A 16797-nucleotide genomic window follows, 5' to 3' on the forward strand; every position below is an offset into this window, starting at 1 on the left:
TTTGTGAAGTTTTTGGATATGGAAGGTCATAGTGCTGAACAGCTCGCTCAAAGTTTACTTGACTTTTTAAAGGAAAATGACATTGCTATAGAAGACTGCTGTGGTCAAAGTTATGACAATGCCAGCAACATGAGTGGCAAGTATAGTGGCTTACAAGCACGAATTAAAGAACTGAATGACTTTGGATTACATTCCATGCTTTGCACATTCACTAAATTTGGTTGGAAAATGTGCTGTTGAATGTTGTCAAGAAACATTAATTTGCTTTCAATTTGTAGAAAGCCTGTACACATTTTTTTTCTGCTTCTACGTATCGGTGGGATCTCCTTTCTGCGGCATTGTCTGATGGTGGTGCTCATTTGTCCATTGTGAAAAGAATGTCAGATACCAGGTGGTCAGCTCATGCAGATGCAACAAAAGCACTTTTACACAGCTTTTCTGCAATAAAACAAGTCTTGGATGACATTTCAAATAACAATAATCAGAAAGCAGTGTTGACAACAGGCTCGTGGACTACTTTCAACTATGATGAAGTTGGAAACAGGAATAATAGGCATATTGTGGGATCAAGCATTACAGCGTTTTCAAATGACCAGCACTTCTTTGCAATCTTCTGGCCAAGACTTGAACACAGCTTGTGCACTCTATGAATCCTTGCAGGGATGTATTCAAGCTATGCGGTCTACTTTTTCAGACATTGAGCAAAAAGCCAAGGATCTGACTAAGTGTGAAGATTATCAACAGCAAACTCAAAGAAAACACAAGCAAAATCGCGCATATGATGATTTCAGTGCCTCCAGCACTCTTGATCCACTTGTTGAACCTCAAACGCCTTCTCAGAAATTTAAAAGCCAAACATTTCTTGCCATTATTGACAGCTTGCTTTCTGCCCTGTCAAAAAGGCAGAAAGCTTATCTAAAGGTGAATGGTGTTTTTGGATTCCTTCATCAGTTACAGTCGTTTACCTGAAGAGATTGTAAAGAGGTTATCAAATCTTATTAAATCATATCCGGAAGATCTGTAAGAAAGTCTTAATGAAGAATTTGTTCAGTTTACTGAACTGTTGAAAACTAATCTTGCTCCTCATATTTGCGTAAATAAGTCCTTGTAGAGTTATACCATTTGATAACCGACAATTCTTTGAAGTCATATTTTCCAAATGTAGAAAACGCCTTGCACATCTGATTGTCACTCATGGTCACCAGCTGCAGTGGAGAATGCTCATTTTCAAAACTGAAAAAAATTAGAAATGAAATAAGGAGCACCATGGGTCAAAACAGATTGAACAATCTCACTCTAATGAGCATTGAACATGAACTTCTGCGTGTAATAGACATTCCCAGTATCATCAACAAATTTGCTCATGCTAAACCTAGAAAATCTAACTTTTAAATTGTAGTTTTGTTACTGTTGACATTTGAAATTGATACCTACATGTAAGTAATACTATTACTGAAGCGTCAGACATTTGTCGTATTAGCTGGCTGTACAGCAAATGAAAAAAATGAATTACTTTACTATGCAAGTAAATAATTTATGTTTTAATACTTACGTGCATTTTTTTAAATTTAGGGCCCCTTTATAACATATGCTACAGGCCCCACAGTAGCTTAATCCAGTCCTGACACTGACATACGGAATGGCAATGTTGTCCTAAAGCTGCAGTAAACCAGATCACAAAGCATTCCAGTGGGTAATAAGAATGGCTTAGCACATCATTAGGACTTGACTACTGGACCTGGAGGCAATCTATAACTCTCGGTGCCTACTGAGTGCCTGTAACGTCATTAAAGACCCATCCCATTCTTGGACACTGTTCCATCTCCTGCCATTTGGTAGGAAATACGGAAACGTAGTCAAGGTAGTAAGACTAAGAAACATCTTCCCGAGGACTGTTGTGCAGCTGAATAATGCTCACCATTGGCCTTTGAGTATTGTGGACCATCAAAGTCAATTGTTGCATGTAAATATGGGAATTTTTATAATGTATATTAAGTTGTACCACATACATTGCTTTGCACAGACTGGAGTAGCACAGCAGGTCTTGTTGTCATGAGCAATAACAATAAAGTTCTGTTCTGTTCTAAAGAGCCTCCTAACGTGCAGCATCACAGCATCAATACGTGGTACGGACACTGCACTGCAGCGGACAGGAAGGTTCTACAATACCGCCTAACACATCATCAGCACCGGCCTACCCGCCATCAAGGACGTATATACAGAGAGGTGCCAGAAAAAAGGCCAGCAACATCATGAAGTATCCCACCTACCCTGCTATGGTCTGTTTGTCCCACTCCCATCAGGGAGGAGCTCCAATTGGAAGAAAAAGTTTGTGAACCCTTTGCAATTACCTGGTTTTCTGCATTAATTACTCATAAAATGTGGTCTTATCTTCATCCAAGTCACAATAATAGACAAACACAATCTGCCTAAACTAATAACACGCAAACAATTGTTCTTTTCATGTCTTTATTGAACACATTGTTTAATCATTCACAGTCCAAGCTGGGAAAAGTATGTGAACCCTTGTATTTAATAACTGATAGAACTTCCTTTAGCAGCAATAACCTTCACCAAACATTTCCTGTAGCTGCTGATCAGACTTACACAACGGCGAGGAGAAATTTAGACCATTCCTCCATAAAAAACTGTTTCAGTTCATCAATATTTCTGGGATGCATTGTATGAACAGCCTTCTTTCATTCATGCCACAGCATATCAATTAGGTTAAAGTCTGGACTCTGACTTGGTCATTTGTGTTGGAAAAACACAAATTTTCTTTTTAAACCATTCTGTTGTTGATTTCCTGTTGTGTTTCAGATCGTTGTCTTGTTGATGAACTAACTTCTATTAAGCTTCATGTGACGGACTGCTACCCTGACAATCTGCTGCAAAATGTCTTGATACAATTTCGAATTCATTGTTCTCTCAACGATTGTAAGCTAAGGCAACAAAGCAATCGCAAACCATAATGCTCCTTCCACCATGCTTCACAATTGGGATGAAGTTTTGGTGTACAGTGCTTTTTCCTCCCAACATAGCGGTGTGCATTTCTGCCAAAGATTTCAACTTTTGTCTCATCTGTCCACAGAACATTGTCACAGAGGTATTGTGGAGGTATCCAGGTAGTCCTTTGCAAACTTCAGACATGCAACAATTTTCATTTGGAGAGCAGTGGTTTCCTCCACGGTGTCTTTCTGTGAACACCTTCTTGTTCAATGTTTTTCTTATAGTGGACACATGAACAGAGACTTTAGCAGGTTCTGCAGGTCTTTTGCTGTTACCCTTGGGTTCTTTTTCACCTCCTTCAGCATTGCCTTCATGCTTTTGGTGTGATCTTTGCAGTATGCCCACTCCTAGTGAGACTAGCAACAGTACTGAATTTCCTCCATTTGTTGACAATTTCTGTGGTGGACTGACGAACTCAGGTCTTTAGAAATGCTTTTGTAGCCTTTTCCAGCTTCATGCATCTCTACAATTCTTCTTCGAAGGTCCTCTGGAAGTTGTTTTGATTGAGGCACGGTGCACATAAACAGATCTTTCTTGAAAAGAGCAAGCTCTGTCAGTGGCCTGACTTTGTGTGTGTTTTGTATCGGGCAGGGCACTTCTACAGCCTACTCCTCCAATCTCATCTCATTGATTGGAACTCCTGACTCCAAATGGCTTTTGTCAAAGGCATTACCCCAGAGGTTTACATACATTTCTGAACCTAGACTGTAATTGTTTAAATGGTGTACTCAGTATTCATGAGAAGTACAATTGTTAGTGTGTTATTAGTTTAGGCAGATTGTGGATTTCTATTACTGTGACTTAGATGAAGGTCAGATCACATTTTATGAGTAACTAATGCAGAAAACCAGGTCATTGCAAAGCGTTCACAAACTTTCTTGCAATTGTATGTAGCATCCACGCCAGGACCACCAGACTTAATAACAGTTACTTTCCCCAAGCAGTAAGGTTGATCAGCACCTCACCCACTAACCCACACCACCTCATCCCCACCACCACTTTATCACTTCCTGTCACAGTTACCTTGTGTACAGACACAACTGTGCATAGCATCATTTTATGGACATACAACCAATCTATCAAAAAAAGCTATATCAGTTCATTATATGTATTGTGTTTTAAAATTATGGTGCTCTTCTTGAGTTTTTGTGCTGCATTTACAGTTGTGTACTGGAAATAACCATTAAACAATCTTTAATAGAAACATAATACAGCACAATACAGGCCCTTCGGCACACAATGCTGTGCTGAACACGTTCTTACTTTAGAAATTACTTAGGGTTACCCATAGCCCTCTATTTTTCTATTTTCTAAGCTCCATGTACCTATCCAAGAGTCTCTTAAAAGACCCTATTGTATCCGCCTCCACCACAGTCACCGGCAGCCCATTCCACACACTCACCACTCTCTGCGTAAAAAGAAAAACTACTTACCCCTGACATCCTCTGTTATTACCTCCAAGCACCTTAAAACTGTGCCCTCTCATGTGAGCCATGTCAGCCCTGGAGAAAGGCCTTTGACTCACCACAAGATCAATGCCTCTGATCATGTTATACACCTCTGTCAGGTCACCTCTCCTCTGTCGCTCCAAGGAGAAAAGATCAATCTCACTCAATCTATTCTCATAAGGCATGCTCCCCAATCCCGGCAACATCCTTGTAAATCTCTGCACCCTTTCTATAGTTTCCACATCCTTTCTGTAGTGAAGCAACCAGAACTGAGCACAGTACTCCAACTGGGGTCTGACCAGGGTCCGATACAGATGTAACATTACTTCTCAGCTCTTGAACTCAGTCCCACAGTTGATGAAGGCCAATGCACCGTATGCTGCCTTAACCACACAGTCAACCTGTGCAGTCAACCCCAAGATCCCTCTGATTCTCCACACTGCCAAGAGTCTTACCATTAATACTATATTCTGACATCATATTTGACCTACCTCACACTTACACGAGAAAATCTGCAGATGCTGGAAATTCAAGCAACACACAAAATTATTCCCCCCCACTTTCTCTCTCTCTCTCTTTCCCTTTCACAATCACTCCTTGCCTGCTCTCCATCTTCCTCTAGTGCTCCCCTCCACTTTTCTTTCTCCCGTGTCTCCAGCTTTGTTTTCCTTTGTAGAACACAGCAGGCCGGGCAGCATCTATAGGAAGCGGTACAGTCGACATTTCGGGCCGAGACCCTTCGTCAGGACTAACTGAAAGAAGAGCTAGTAAGAAATTTGAATGTGGGGGGTGGGGATCTGAAATGATAGGAGAAGACAGGTGGGGGAGGGATGAAGCTAAGAGCTGGGAAGTTGAATGGCGAAAGGAGAACAAAGCTGGAGACACGGGAGAAAGAAAGGAGGAGGGTAGCACCAGAGGAAGACGGAGAGCAGGCAAGGAGTGAATGTGAGAGGGAAAGAGAGAGAGAGAGAAAAGGGGGGGGGGTGTAAATAAATAAATAAATAAAATAGGGGATGGGGTAAGAAGGGGAGGAGGGGCATTAGGGGAAGTTAGAGAAATCAATGTTCATGCCATCAGGTTGGAGGGTACCCAGATGGAATATAAGGTGTTGTTCCTCCAACCTGAGTGTGGCTTCATCTCGACAGTAGAGGAGGCCATGGATCGACATATCAGAATGGGAATGAGACGTGGAATTAAAATGTGTGGCCATTGGGAGATCCTGCTTCCTCTGGCGGACAGAGCGTAGGTGTTCAGTGAAATGGTCTCCCGTTTTGCGTCGGGTCTCACCAATATACAGAAGGCCGCACCGGGAGCACCGGACACAGTATATCACACCAGCCGACTCACAGGTGAAGTGTCGCCTCACCTGGATGGACTGTCTAGAGCCCTGAATAGTGGTGAGGGAGGAAGTGTAAGGACAGGTGTAGCACTTGTTTTTATTTATTTATTCATTTATTATTCCCCCCTTTCTCTCTCTCTCTCTCTCTCTTTCCCTTTCACAATCACTCCTTGCCTGCTCTCCATCTTCCTCTGGTGCTCCCCTCCACTTTTCTTTCTCCCGTGTCTCCAGCTTTGTTTCCCTTTAGCCAATCAACTTCCCAGCTCTTAGCTTCATCCCTCCCCCACCTGTCTACGCCTATCATTTCGGATCTCCCCCCCCCCCCCAACCTTTCAAATCTCTTATTTTCTCTTCTTTCAGTTAGTCCTGACGAAGTCTTGGCCTGAAATGTCGACTGTACCTCTTCCTATGGATGCTGCCTAGCCTGCTGTGTTCTACCAGCATTTTGTGTGTGTCACCTCACACTTAACTAGGTTGAACTCCATCTGCCACTTCTCAGCCCAGTTTTGCATCTGATCAATGTCCCGTTGTAACCTCTGATAGCCCTCCACACTTCCCACAATACCCCCAACCCTTGTGTCATCAGCAAATTTACTAACCCATCACTCCATTTCCTCATCTAGTTCATTTATAAATATCACAAAGAGGAGGGATCCCAGAACAAATCCTTGAGGCACTCCATTGGTCACCAACCTCCATTGAGAATATGACCTGTCTACAGCTACTCTTTGCCTTCTGTGGGCAAGCAATTCTGGATCCACAATGCAAGGTCCCCTTGGATCCCGTGCCTCCTTACTTTCTCAATATGCCTTGCATGGGGTACCTGAAATCCATATATACTACATCTACTGCTCTACCTTCATCAATGTATTTAGTCACATCCTCAAAAAATTCAATCAGGCTTGTAAGGCACGACCTGCCTTTGACAAAGCCGTGCTTGCTATTCTTAATCATATTATGTCTCTCCAAATGTTCATAAATATTGCTTCTCAGGATTTCTCTATCAACTTACCCAGCACTGAAGTAAGACTCACTGGTCAGTAATCTCCTGGGCTATCTCTACTCCCTTTCTTGAATAAGAGAACAACATCTGCAACCCTCCAATCCTCTGAAACCTCTCCCATCCCCATTGTTGATGCAAAGATCATTGCCAGAGGCTCAGCAATCTCCTCCCTCGCCTCCCACAGTAGCCTGGGGTATATCTTGTCCGGTCCCAGTGACTTATCCAACTTGATGCTTTCCAAAAGCTCCAGCACATCATCTTTCTTAATGTCTATATGCTCAAGCTTTTCAGTCTGCTGTAAGTCATCCCTATAATCACCAAGATTCTTTTCTGTCGTTGAATACTGAAGTCAGGTATTCCATACACACTCCGGTTCCATACACACTTTTCCACTGTCACACTTGATTTGCCCTATTCTCTCACATCTTATCCTCTTGCTCTTCACCTACCTGTAGAATGCCTTGGGGTTTTCCTTAATCCTGCACGCCAAGGCCTTCTCATGGCCCCTTCTGGCTCTCCTAATGTCATCCTTGAACTCCTTCCTGCTAGCCTTATAATGTTCTAGATCTCTATCATTACTTAGTTTTTTTGAACCTTTCGTAAGCTCTTCTTTTCTCCTTGACTAGATTTACAACAGCCTTTGTACACCACGTTTCCTGTACCCTACCATCCTTTCCCTGTCTCGTTGGAACTCCACGGAAATATCCCCTGAACATTTGCCACATTTCTTCCGTACGTTTCCCTGAGAACATCTGTTCCCAATTTATGCTTCCAAGTTCCTGCCTGATGGCCTCATATTTCCCCTTAATCCAATTAAACGTTTTCTTAACTTGTCTGTTCCTATCCCTCTCCAATGCTATGGTAAAGGAGATAGAATTGTGATCACTATCTCCAAAATGCTCTCCCACTGAGAGACTTGACACCTGACCAGGTTCATTTCCCAATACCTGATCAAGTACAGCCCCTCTTCTTGTAGGCTTATCTACATACTGTGTTAGGGTACCTTCCTGAACACACCTAACATACTCCACCCCATCTAAACCCCTTGCTCTAGGGAGATGCCAATCAATATTGGGGAAATTAAAATCTCCCACCACAACACCCCTGTTGCATCTTTTCAGACTCTGTCTCCCTATCTGCTCCTCGATCTCCCTGGTACTATTTGGTAGTTCATAAAAAAACACCCAGTAGAGTTTTTGACCCTTTCCTGTTCCTAACTTCCACCCACAGAGACTCAGTAGACAATCACTCCATGACTTCCTCCTTTAATCTTGTAAATGTGTGGGTTGAAAAGTTAATTACCCCTAGTTGTAGATGAATTGGATGTAGGGGTTGTGGAAGTCAATGTAAAATAATTTAAATTTGTTATACATTAGAAGTAATGTATAACTGATTAATAAGTGAAAAAGAATTATTTAATGACTTGGAATAGTTTTCCAGTCAAAGATCTTGAATTGATTTATATCATATTATGAATCTATTAGATCAAGTTGAAGTTCAGTTTATTGTACATATGTATACTGCCAAATGAAACAGCATTCCTCTGGATCAAGATGCACAGTACATATGCTCCAGTTTCCTCCCACAGTCCAAAGATGTACCGCTTAGTAGGTTAATAGATTGTCTTCTGATTAGGTTAGGGTTAAATAGGTGGATTGCTGGACTGTGTGGCTCATTGGGCTGGAGGGGCCTGTTTTGTGCTTTATCTCTAAAATAAATAAATAAATACATGCACAACACAAGTTATATGATGGTAAAAATGATGATCTGGTTGTCTTTAAACCTTGCATGGTGTGCTTTTGAATTCTGCAAAAAAATTATATATGCTGTCATTCTTTTTCTCTTTCAGCCATTCCACCCTCTTGTAAACTTGGAATGTTCCCAAGACCTTCAGCCATTCCTCTGTGCAATGTATGCTCCGATTTGCACTGAATATGGGCGAGTTACCTTGCCATGCCGTAAGCTGTGTCAACGGGCATATGTGGAGTGTCATAAACTAATGGAAATGTTTGGTGTAACGTGGCCAGAAGAGATGGAGTGTGTAAAGTAAGCAAACTTTAATCCTCCTGAACCAAAATAAAAAGAAAGCAACAGAAATGATAGAAAATGTTGGAGTTTTTCCAACAGATCTGAAAATTTCTGATGGGAAGATGAAATGTATGACTGAATAAAAGATCATGCCCCAAAACTTTTGCCAGTTTGTTTTTCTTTTTTGCCTGACGTATGGGCTTTTACAATGGTTTCTTTTCACTTCAGGTTTTCACCATATTAGTTTGTTTAGCAATAATCTAGTCTATTTGAGATTTGTACCTTTTATTTCAGGTGCTGTCAGATGCACTGACCTTGTTCACTTGGTATTTGCATAATAGGAAAATGCATATTTTTAAAACTACCATTGCAGGCTTACTAGCATCCTACCTGTGGATTTTATTTTATGGTCATTTGGGTCTTGGCATGTTACAATACATAAAGTGTCACTGTGTCAGTTTTGTCTTTGGGAAATATGTGGCTTTAAAGTCTGAGGTAGGCAGGAGAGAACTATTCCAAGCGATAATCGCCACACGCACCACTTCTTCCACATTGAGTGTAAAAGTGTCCTTCAAAGAATTGACAGTGTCATCTTTCCATTAGTTCTGTACCCAGGAGAATTGCTGAATTTTGTTTTCAATGATAGAAATTGTTTTTCTCAGTAGTTAATTTTCAGTTTGCAAAACGGACCTGACTTTCATACAACACACATCAAAGTTGCTGGTGAACGCAGCAGGCCAGGCAGCGTCTCTAGGCAGAGGTACAGTTGACGTTTCAGGCCAAGACCCTACATCATGACTAACTGAAAGAAGAGCTAGTAAGAGATTTGAAAGTGGGAGGGGGAGATCCGAAATGATAGGAGAAGACAGGAGGGGGAGGGATGGAGCCAAGAGCTGGACAGGTGATTGGCAAAAGGGATATGAGAGGATCATGGGACAGGAGGCCTAGGGAGAAAGAAAAGGGAGAGGGGGGATAAAAGCCCAGAGGATGGGCAAGGGGTATAGTGAGGGGGACAGAGGGAGAAAAAGGAGAGAGAGAAAAAGAATGTATGTATATAAATAAATTATAGATGGGGTACAAGGGGGTGGTGGGGCATTAGCGGAAGTTTGAGAAGTCAGTGTTCATGCCATCAGGTTGGAGGCTACCCAGACGGAATATAAGGTGTTGTTCCTCCAACCTGAGTGTGGCTTCATCTTTACAGTAGAGGAGGCCGTGGATAGACGTATCAGAATGGGAATGGAACATTGAATTAAAATGTGTGGCCACTGGAAGATCATGCTTTCTCTGGCGGACAGAGCGTAGGTGTTCAGCGAAACGATCTCCCAGTTTTCTTTTATACATGTGCCGATTTGCACTAGGTTAAGACCAGGCAATTGTTGAGAATAATGAAAAGGGCAGAAACTCATATTCCACAAATTACCTTGGAATAGGGGATTGCATAGTATGTTTTGAACTGAATTACAATGATGAGGGAAATAAAGCACCATACATCTTGCTGGTAAACTGGATGGAAACAGAATTACCATTTTTCTGGTAGTTTTGTGATCATGGTATTCTAGACTATTTATAACAACCTGTTTCAACCATTAAGCTACAAAAGACATGAAGTCAACAAAGTTCCATTGCCATATTATTTTGTGACACATGAGGCCAGATCTGGTTGTGCTTGTCTTCTGCCTGTCTTGCTCATCCTCTAAGTTTGATACAAAGGTTATTGCCTGCATACCGAAAATTGGCAGATTAGGGAGTTGGTCTTTACACCCAAACATGCTGATACAATGAGAGAAGAAAACATAGCCCAACAGTGAGGGGAAGACACCTTGCATTTACTAAGGACAGATGGGTATGAGGTTGAGCCCAGTGAGACCTGTAGTCGATGGACCCATCTGTTAATAAAGCCATGACCAGTTTGGGAAGTCATGTTCATAATAGATTGACGGCCGTGGAGGTGGAAATCACCTCCAATTCACTATCTGCATAGCTATTCAGATCTCTTGTAATCCTTGGGTTCTTCAAACTTCCTAAATACACATGATTTTGTTAATTTTAGCTAATATACCTCCAAATGGATTTTTTTAAAAATCAGAAATCAATGTATTTAGTGGGAATTGCGTGCCATACATAAATTGGACACTAAGTCTTGCATTTTATTTTTAATGCTCCACAGGTTTCCAGATTGTGATGAAGGGTATCCACGGCAAGCTGACTCTGTTTTGGATGGTGACCCCACAGAAGAAGCCCCAGTGGCTGTTCAGAGAGACTATGGCTTCTGGTGCCCAAGGGAATTGAAAATCAATCCAGAACTTGGCTACTCCTTCCTTGGAGTCACAGATTGCTCACCCCCTTGCCCAAATATGTATTTTAGACGTGAAGAACTATCCTTTGCCAGGTACTTCATTGGGGTGATATCCATTGTCTGCCTGTCTGCCACACTCTTTACTTTCCTCACGTTCCTCATTGATGTGAAACGGTTCCGCTATCCAGAGCGCCCAATCATCTTTTATGCAGTCTGTTACATGATGGTTTCCTTGGTGTTTTTTATTGGCTTTCTTCTTGAGGACACAGTTGCCTGCAACAGAAATGATCCTTCTGTTTACAAAGCATCGACAGTAACACAAGGTTCCCACAATAAGGCATGTACTATCCTGTTTATGGTTCTGTACTTCTTCACAATGGCCGGCTCCGTGTGGTGGGTCATCCTCACCATAACATGGTTTTTAGCTGCTGTTCCCAAATGGGGCAGTGAGGCAATAGAGAAGAAAGCCCTGCTGTTCCATGCAAGTGCCTGGGGGATCCCAGGAACACTCACCATCATCCTCCTTGCCATGAACAAAATCGAAGGGGACAACATCAGTGGTGTGTGCTTTGTTGGACTATACAATGTTGATGCACTACGATATTTTGTCCTGGCTCCGTTGTGCCTGTACGTGGTGGTGGGAGTTTCCTTGTTACTCGCTGGTATAATATCACTGAACCGCGTGCGGATTGAAATCCCATTGGAGAAAGAGAACCAGGACAAGTTGGTGAAGTTCATGATCCGTATTGGTGTGTTCAGCGTTCTCTACCTCGTACCACTCCTTATTGTGATTGGATGCTATTTTTATGAGCAAGCGTTCCGTGCTGTTTGGGAGACAACATGGATTCAGGAGCGATGTCGTGAATACCACATTCCCTGCCCTTACCAGGTATGCACTTCAGCAAAGTCCCCCAAGGCAGTTTGATCTGAAGGATCAAAGGGAAGGTGGCACATTGGATTAAATATTGACTGAATGAGAGAAAGCAAAGATGAACAGTCAGCAGGAATATTAGTGACTGAGCATGTTGTATGCACTGATATTCCTCAAGGTTCATATTTGAGTGATATGCTCCTTGTGAGATTTCTTGTTTATGTCATTTATATTTCTTAAATATTGTTCTGTTGGTACCAACACTAGTAACATGCTTTACCGTGAGGAGGAAAGTTCTGGGCTATACACGGGTATCATTGGACTAGATATGTGAGCAAAAATATTTGCAAATCGAATACAAAATGACAAACTGAGAAGTAATGCATGATCGCTATTGGTGTGTTTGGCGTTCTCTACTTTGAACCACTTCTTATCGTAGTTGGATGCTGTTTCTATGAGCAAGCGTTCTGTACTGTTTGGAAGGCAGCATAAATTGGGGAGGACAAAAAGGGCAAGGGAAAATGTGATGCGGTGCAGGATCCCAAGAAGTGTAGAGGAACAGAGCCTTTTGGAGTGCGCGTCCACAAATCCCAGAAGAAAGCAGAATAGAAGATTGGTGACTTGATAGGAGTCGTATAAAATGATAAGATGCATAGATAGAGTGAACAGCTTGCCAAGGCAGACATGACTAATAATGATTATTTTAATAATTGGATAATTGCAGAAATTGGTACCATGGTAGCATTGCAATTAGAGTGAAACTGATACAGCTCAGAGCGTTGCAGAGTTCAGAGTTCATTTCCGGCACTGTTCTGTAAGGAGTCTTTTCAGGTCCTCCCAGTGGAATCCATGGGTTTTCCCCAGATGCTCCGGTTTCCTCCCACAATCCAGAGATGTAACTTGGACCATCAGCCTCTGCTTTAAATATACTCAATCACTTGGCCTCCACAGCCATCTGTGACAATGAATTCCACAGAATCGCTGCTCTCTGGCTAAAGAAATTCCTCCTCTTCTCTGTTCTAAGTGGATATCCCTCTACTCTGAGGCTGTGCCATCTGGTCCTAGACTCGCCCATTATAGGAAACATCTTCTCCACATCCACTCTATCTAGCCCTTTCAATATTTGATAGGTTTCAGTGAGATCCTCTCCTCATTCTTCTAAACTCCAGCAAGTACAGGCCCAGAGCGTTCAAACACCCTCATATGTTAACTCTTTCACACCCTGAATTATTGTAGTAAACCTCCTCTGGACCCTGTCCAATGCCAGCACATCTTTTCTTAGATAAGGGACCCAAAGCGGTTCACTATTCTCCAAGTACTGTCTGACCAATGTCTTATAAAGCCTCAGCATTGCATACTTGCTCTTATATTGCAGTCTTCTCAAAATGAATGCTAACATTGCATTTGCCTTCCTTACTACCAACTCAATCTGCAAGTTAACCTTTAGGGAATCCTTCACGTGGACTCCCAAATGCACCTCTGGTTTTTGAATTTTCTCCCTGTTTAGAGAATAGTCTACAACTTTATTCCATCTGCCACTTTGCCAATTCTCCCAATCTGTCTAAGTCCTTCTGCAGACACTGTTTCCTCAACACTTCACCTATCTTCATATCATCTGCAAACCTGGGGACAAATCCATCAGTTCAGTCATCTAAATTGTTGGCATATAACGTGAAAATAAGCAATCCTAACACTGAAACCTGTGGAACACCGTTCGTCACTGGCAGCCAACCAGAATAGGCCCCCTTTAATCCCACTCTTTGTCTCCTGCCAGTTAGCCAATCTTCTATCCATGCTAACAAGAGGCATTCTGCAGATGCTGGACATTCAAGCAACACACATCAAAGTTGCTGGTGAACGCAGCAGGTCAGGCAGCATCTCTAGGAAGAGGTACAGTCGATGTTTCAGGCCGAGACCCTTCAGGACTGACGAAGGGTCGAAGGGTCTCGGCCTGAAACGTCGACTGTACCTCTTCCTAGAGATGCTGCCTGACCTGCTGCGTTCACCAGCAACTTTGATGTGTGTTGCTTCTGTCCATGCTAGTATCTTTCCTGTAATACCATGGGCTCTTATCTTAATCAGCAACATATGCGGCACCTTGTGAAAAGCCTTCTGAAAATCCAATTAAACAACACCCATTGACTCTCCTTTGTCTATCCTGCCTGCTATTTCCTCAAAGAATTCCAATAGATTTGTCAGGCAAGCTTCTCCCTTAAGGAAACCCTCATGACTTTGGCCTACTTTATCATGTGTCTCTAAGTACCCTGAAACCTCATCCTTAACAATTCCCAAATCTTCCCAACCACTGAAGTCAGGCTAACTGGCCTATGATTTCCTTTCTTCTGCCTCTCTTTCTTCCTTGAAGAGTGGAGTGACATTTGCAGTCTTCCGGTCCTCCAGAACTATTCCAGAATCTAGTGATTATTAAAAGATCATTACTAATGCCTCCAGAATTTCTTCAGCTACCTCTTTCAGAGCACTGGTGTGTAGTCCATCTGGACAAAGTGACTTTTCTACCTTCAGACATTTTAACTTCCCAAGCACTGCTTTCTTAGTAATAGCAATTACACTCACTTCTGCTCCCTGATATGCTCAAATTTCTGGCATACTGCTAGTGTCTTCTAAGTGAAGACTGATGCAAAATGCTCATTAGATTTGTCTCAAGCAACACACGTAAAAATTGCTGGTGAACACAGCAGGCCAGGCTGCATCTATAGGAAGAGGTACAGTCGACGTTTCAGGCCGAGACCCTTCTGTAATCTCTTGCTATTTCTTCTTTCAGTTAGTCCTGACGAAGGGTCTCGGCCCGAAACGTCGACTGTACCTCTTCCTAGAGATGCTGCCTGGCCTGCTGCATTCACCAGCAATTTTCATGTGTGTTGCTTGAAATTCCAGCATCTGCAGATTTCCTCGTGTTTGCGTATTAGATTTGTCTGCCATTTCTTTGCTCTCCTTTACTCCAGCAACATTTTCCAGCAGTCCATTTACCAGTCTTGCCTCTCTTTTACCCTTTAGATATCTGCAAACTTTTAGTATCCTCTTTTATATCATTGGCTAGCTTGCCTTCATATTTCATCTTTTCTCTGCTTAAGGTTTTTTAGTTGCTTTCTGTTGGTTTTTAAAAGCTTCCCCATTGTCTAACATCCACTAATTTTTGCTATTTTGAATGCCCTAAGACCATAAGATGCAGAAGCAGAATTAGGCCATTTGGCCTGTCAAATCTGCTTTGTCATTTCATCGTGTCTGATCCAAATTTCCTCTCAGCCCAAAGTCTTGCCTTCTCCCCATAGCCCTTCATGCCCTGACCAATCAAGAATCCATCAACCTCTGCCTTAAATATAGCTAAGACTTGGCCTCCATAGCTGTCTACAGCAACTAATTCCACAGATTCACCACTCTGTGGCTAAAGAAATTCCTCCCCATCTCCATTCTAGAAGAATGCCCCTCTATTTTTAGGTTGTGTCCTGTGGCCATAGATGCTCCCACCATAGGAAACATTCTTTCCTCATCCACTATCAATGCCTTTCACCATTCGGTAAGTTTCAATTAGGTCACCACTCATTCTTCTAAATTCCAGTGAATCCAGGTACAGAGCTATCAAGCGCTCTTCAAATGACAAGCCGTTTAATCCTGGTATCATTTTCGTAAGTCTCCTTTGAACTCTCTCCAGTTTCAGCACATCCTTTCTAAGATAAGGGGCCCAAACTACTCAACAGTGCTTTTATATTCTAGTCTTCTGTAAATGAATGTTAACATCCCATTTGCCTTCCTCAGCCCAGATTCAACCTGCAAATTAACCTTTAGGGAATCCTGCACAAGGACTCCTAGGTCCCTTTGCACCTCAGCTTTTTGTATTTTGTCTCCACTTAGAAAATAGTTAAACCGTTCATTTCCACCAAAGCGCATAACCATGCACTTCCTGGCACTGTATTCCATCTGCCATTTCTTTGCCCATTCTCCTAATCAGCCTAAGTCCTTCTGTAGCCAGTCTACTTCCTCAAAACTGCCTGCCCCTCCACCTGTCTTAGTATCATCTGCAAACTTTGCAACAAAGCCATCAATTCCATTATCCAAATCAACTGACATAATGTAAAAAAAATTGGTCCCAACACAAACCCCTGTGGAACACTGCTAGTCACCAGCAGCCAACCAGAAAAGGCTCCCTTTATTCCCATTTTTTTGCCTCCTGTCAATCAGCTACTGCTTTATCTATGCTAGAATCTTTCCTGTTAATACCATAGGCTGGTAGCTTGTTAAGCGCCTCATGTGGTACCTTGTCAAAGGCCTTCTGAGTACACAACATAAACTGATTCTCCTTTGTCTACCCTGCTTATTATTTCTTCAAAGCATTCTAACAGATTTGTCAGGCAACATTATCCCTTGAGGAAACCATGCTGACTACAGCCTATTTTATGTGCCTTCAAGTACCTTAAAATCACATCCTTAACAATTGACTGCAACATTTTCCCAACCTCTGAGGTCAGACTAACTGGCCTATAATTTCCTTTCTTCTGCCTCTCCCTTCTTGGCCAGTAGTTTGCAGTTTTCCAGTCTTCTGGAACCATTCCAGAATCTAGTGATTCTTGAAAGATCATTACTAATGCCTCCTCAATCTCTTCAGCCACCTCTTTCAAAACTCTGGGGTGTACACCTTCTGGTTCAGGTGACTTCCCTGCCTTCAGACCTTTCAGTTTCCCAAGAACCTTCTCCCTACTAATGGTAACCACACATTTCACGATCTTGACACCTGGAACTTCCACTATACTGCTAGTGTCTTCCACAGTGAAGACTGATGCAAAATAC

General features: G+C 42.3%; 1 protein-coding gene across 4 annotated transcripts in view; it reads left to right on the forward strand.

Annotated features, from left to right (window-relative positions):
- Window positions 1–16797, forward strand: part of LOC134341470 (frizzled-3-like) — a 99868-nt gene that overhangs the window by 59057 nt on the left and 24014 nt on the right. For all 4 annotated transcript variants that reach the window (XM_063039347.1, XM_063039341.1, XM_063039332.1 and 1 more), the window contains 2 exons: window positions 8649–8845; window positions 10995–12012. In XM_063039347.1, the coding sequence (XP_062895417.1) occupies window positions 8649–8845; window positions 10995–12012 (1215 nt within the window). The remainder of the gene's footprint in view (window positions 1–8648; window positions 8846–10994; window positions 12013–16797) is intronic.

Source organism: Mobula hypostoma, chromosome 2 (genome assembly GCF_963921235.1).
Source record: "Mobula hypostoma chromosome 2, sMobHyp1.1, whole genome shotgun sequence".
Lineage (NCBI taxonomy): Eukaryota > Metazoa > Chordata > Chondrichthyes > Myliobatiformes > Myliobatidae > Mobula > Mobula hypostoma.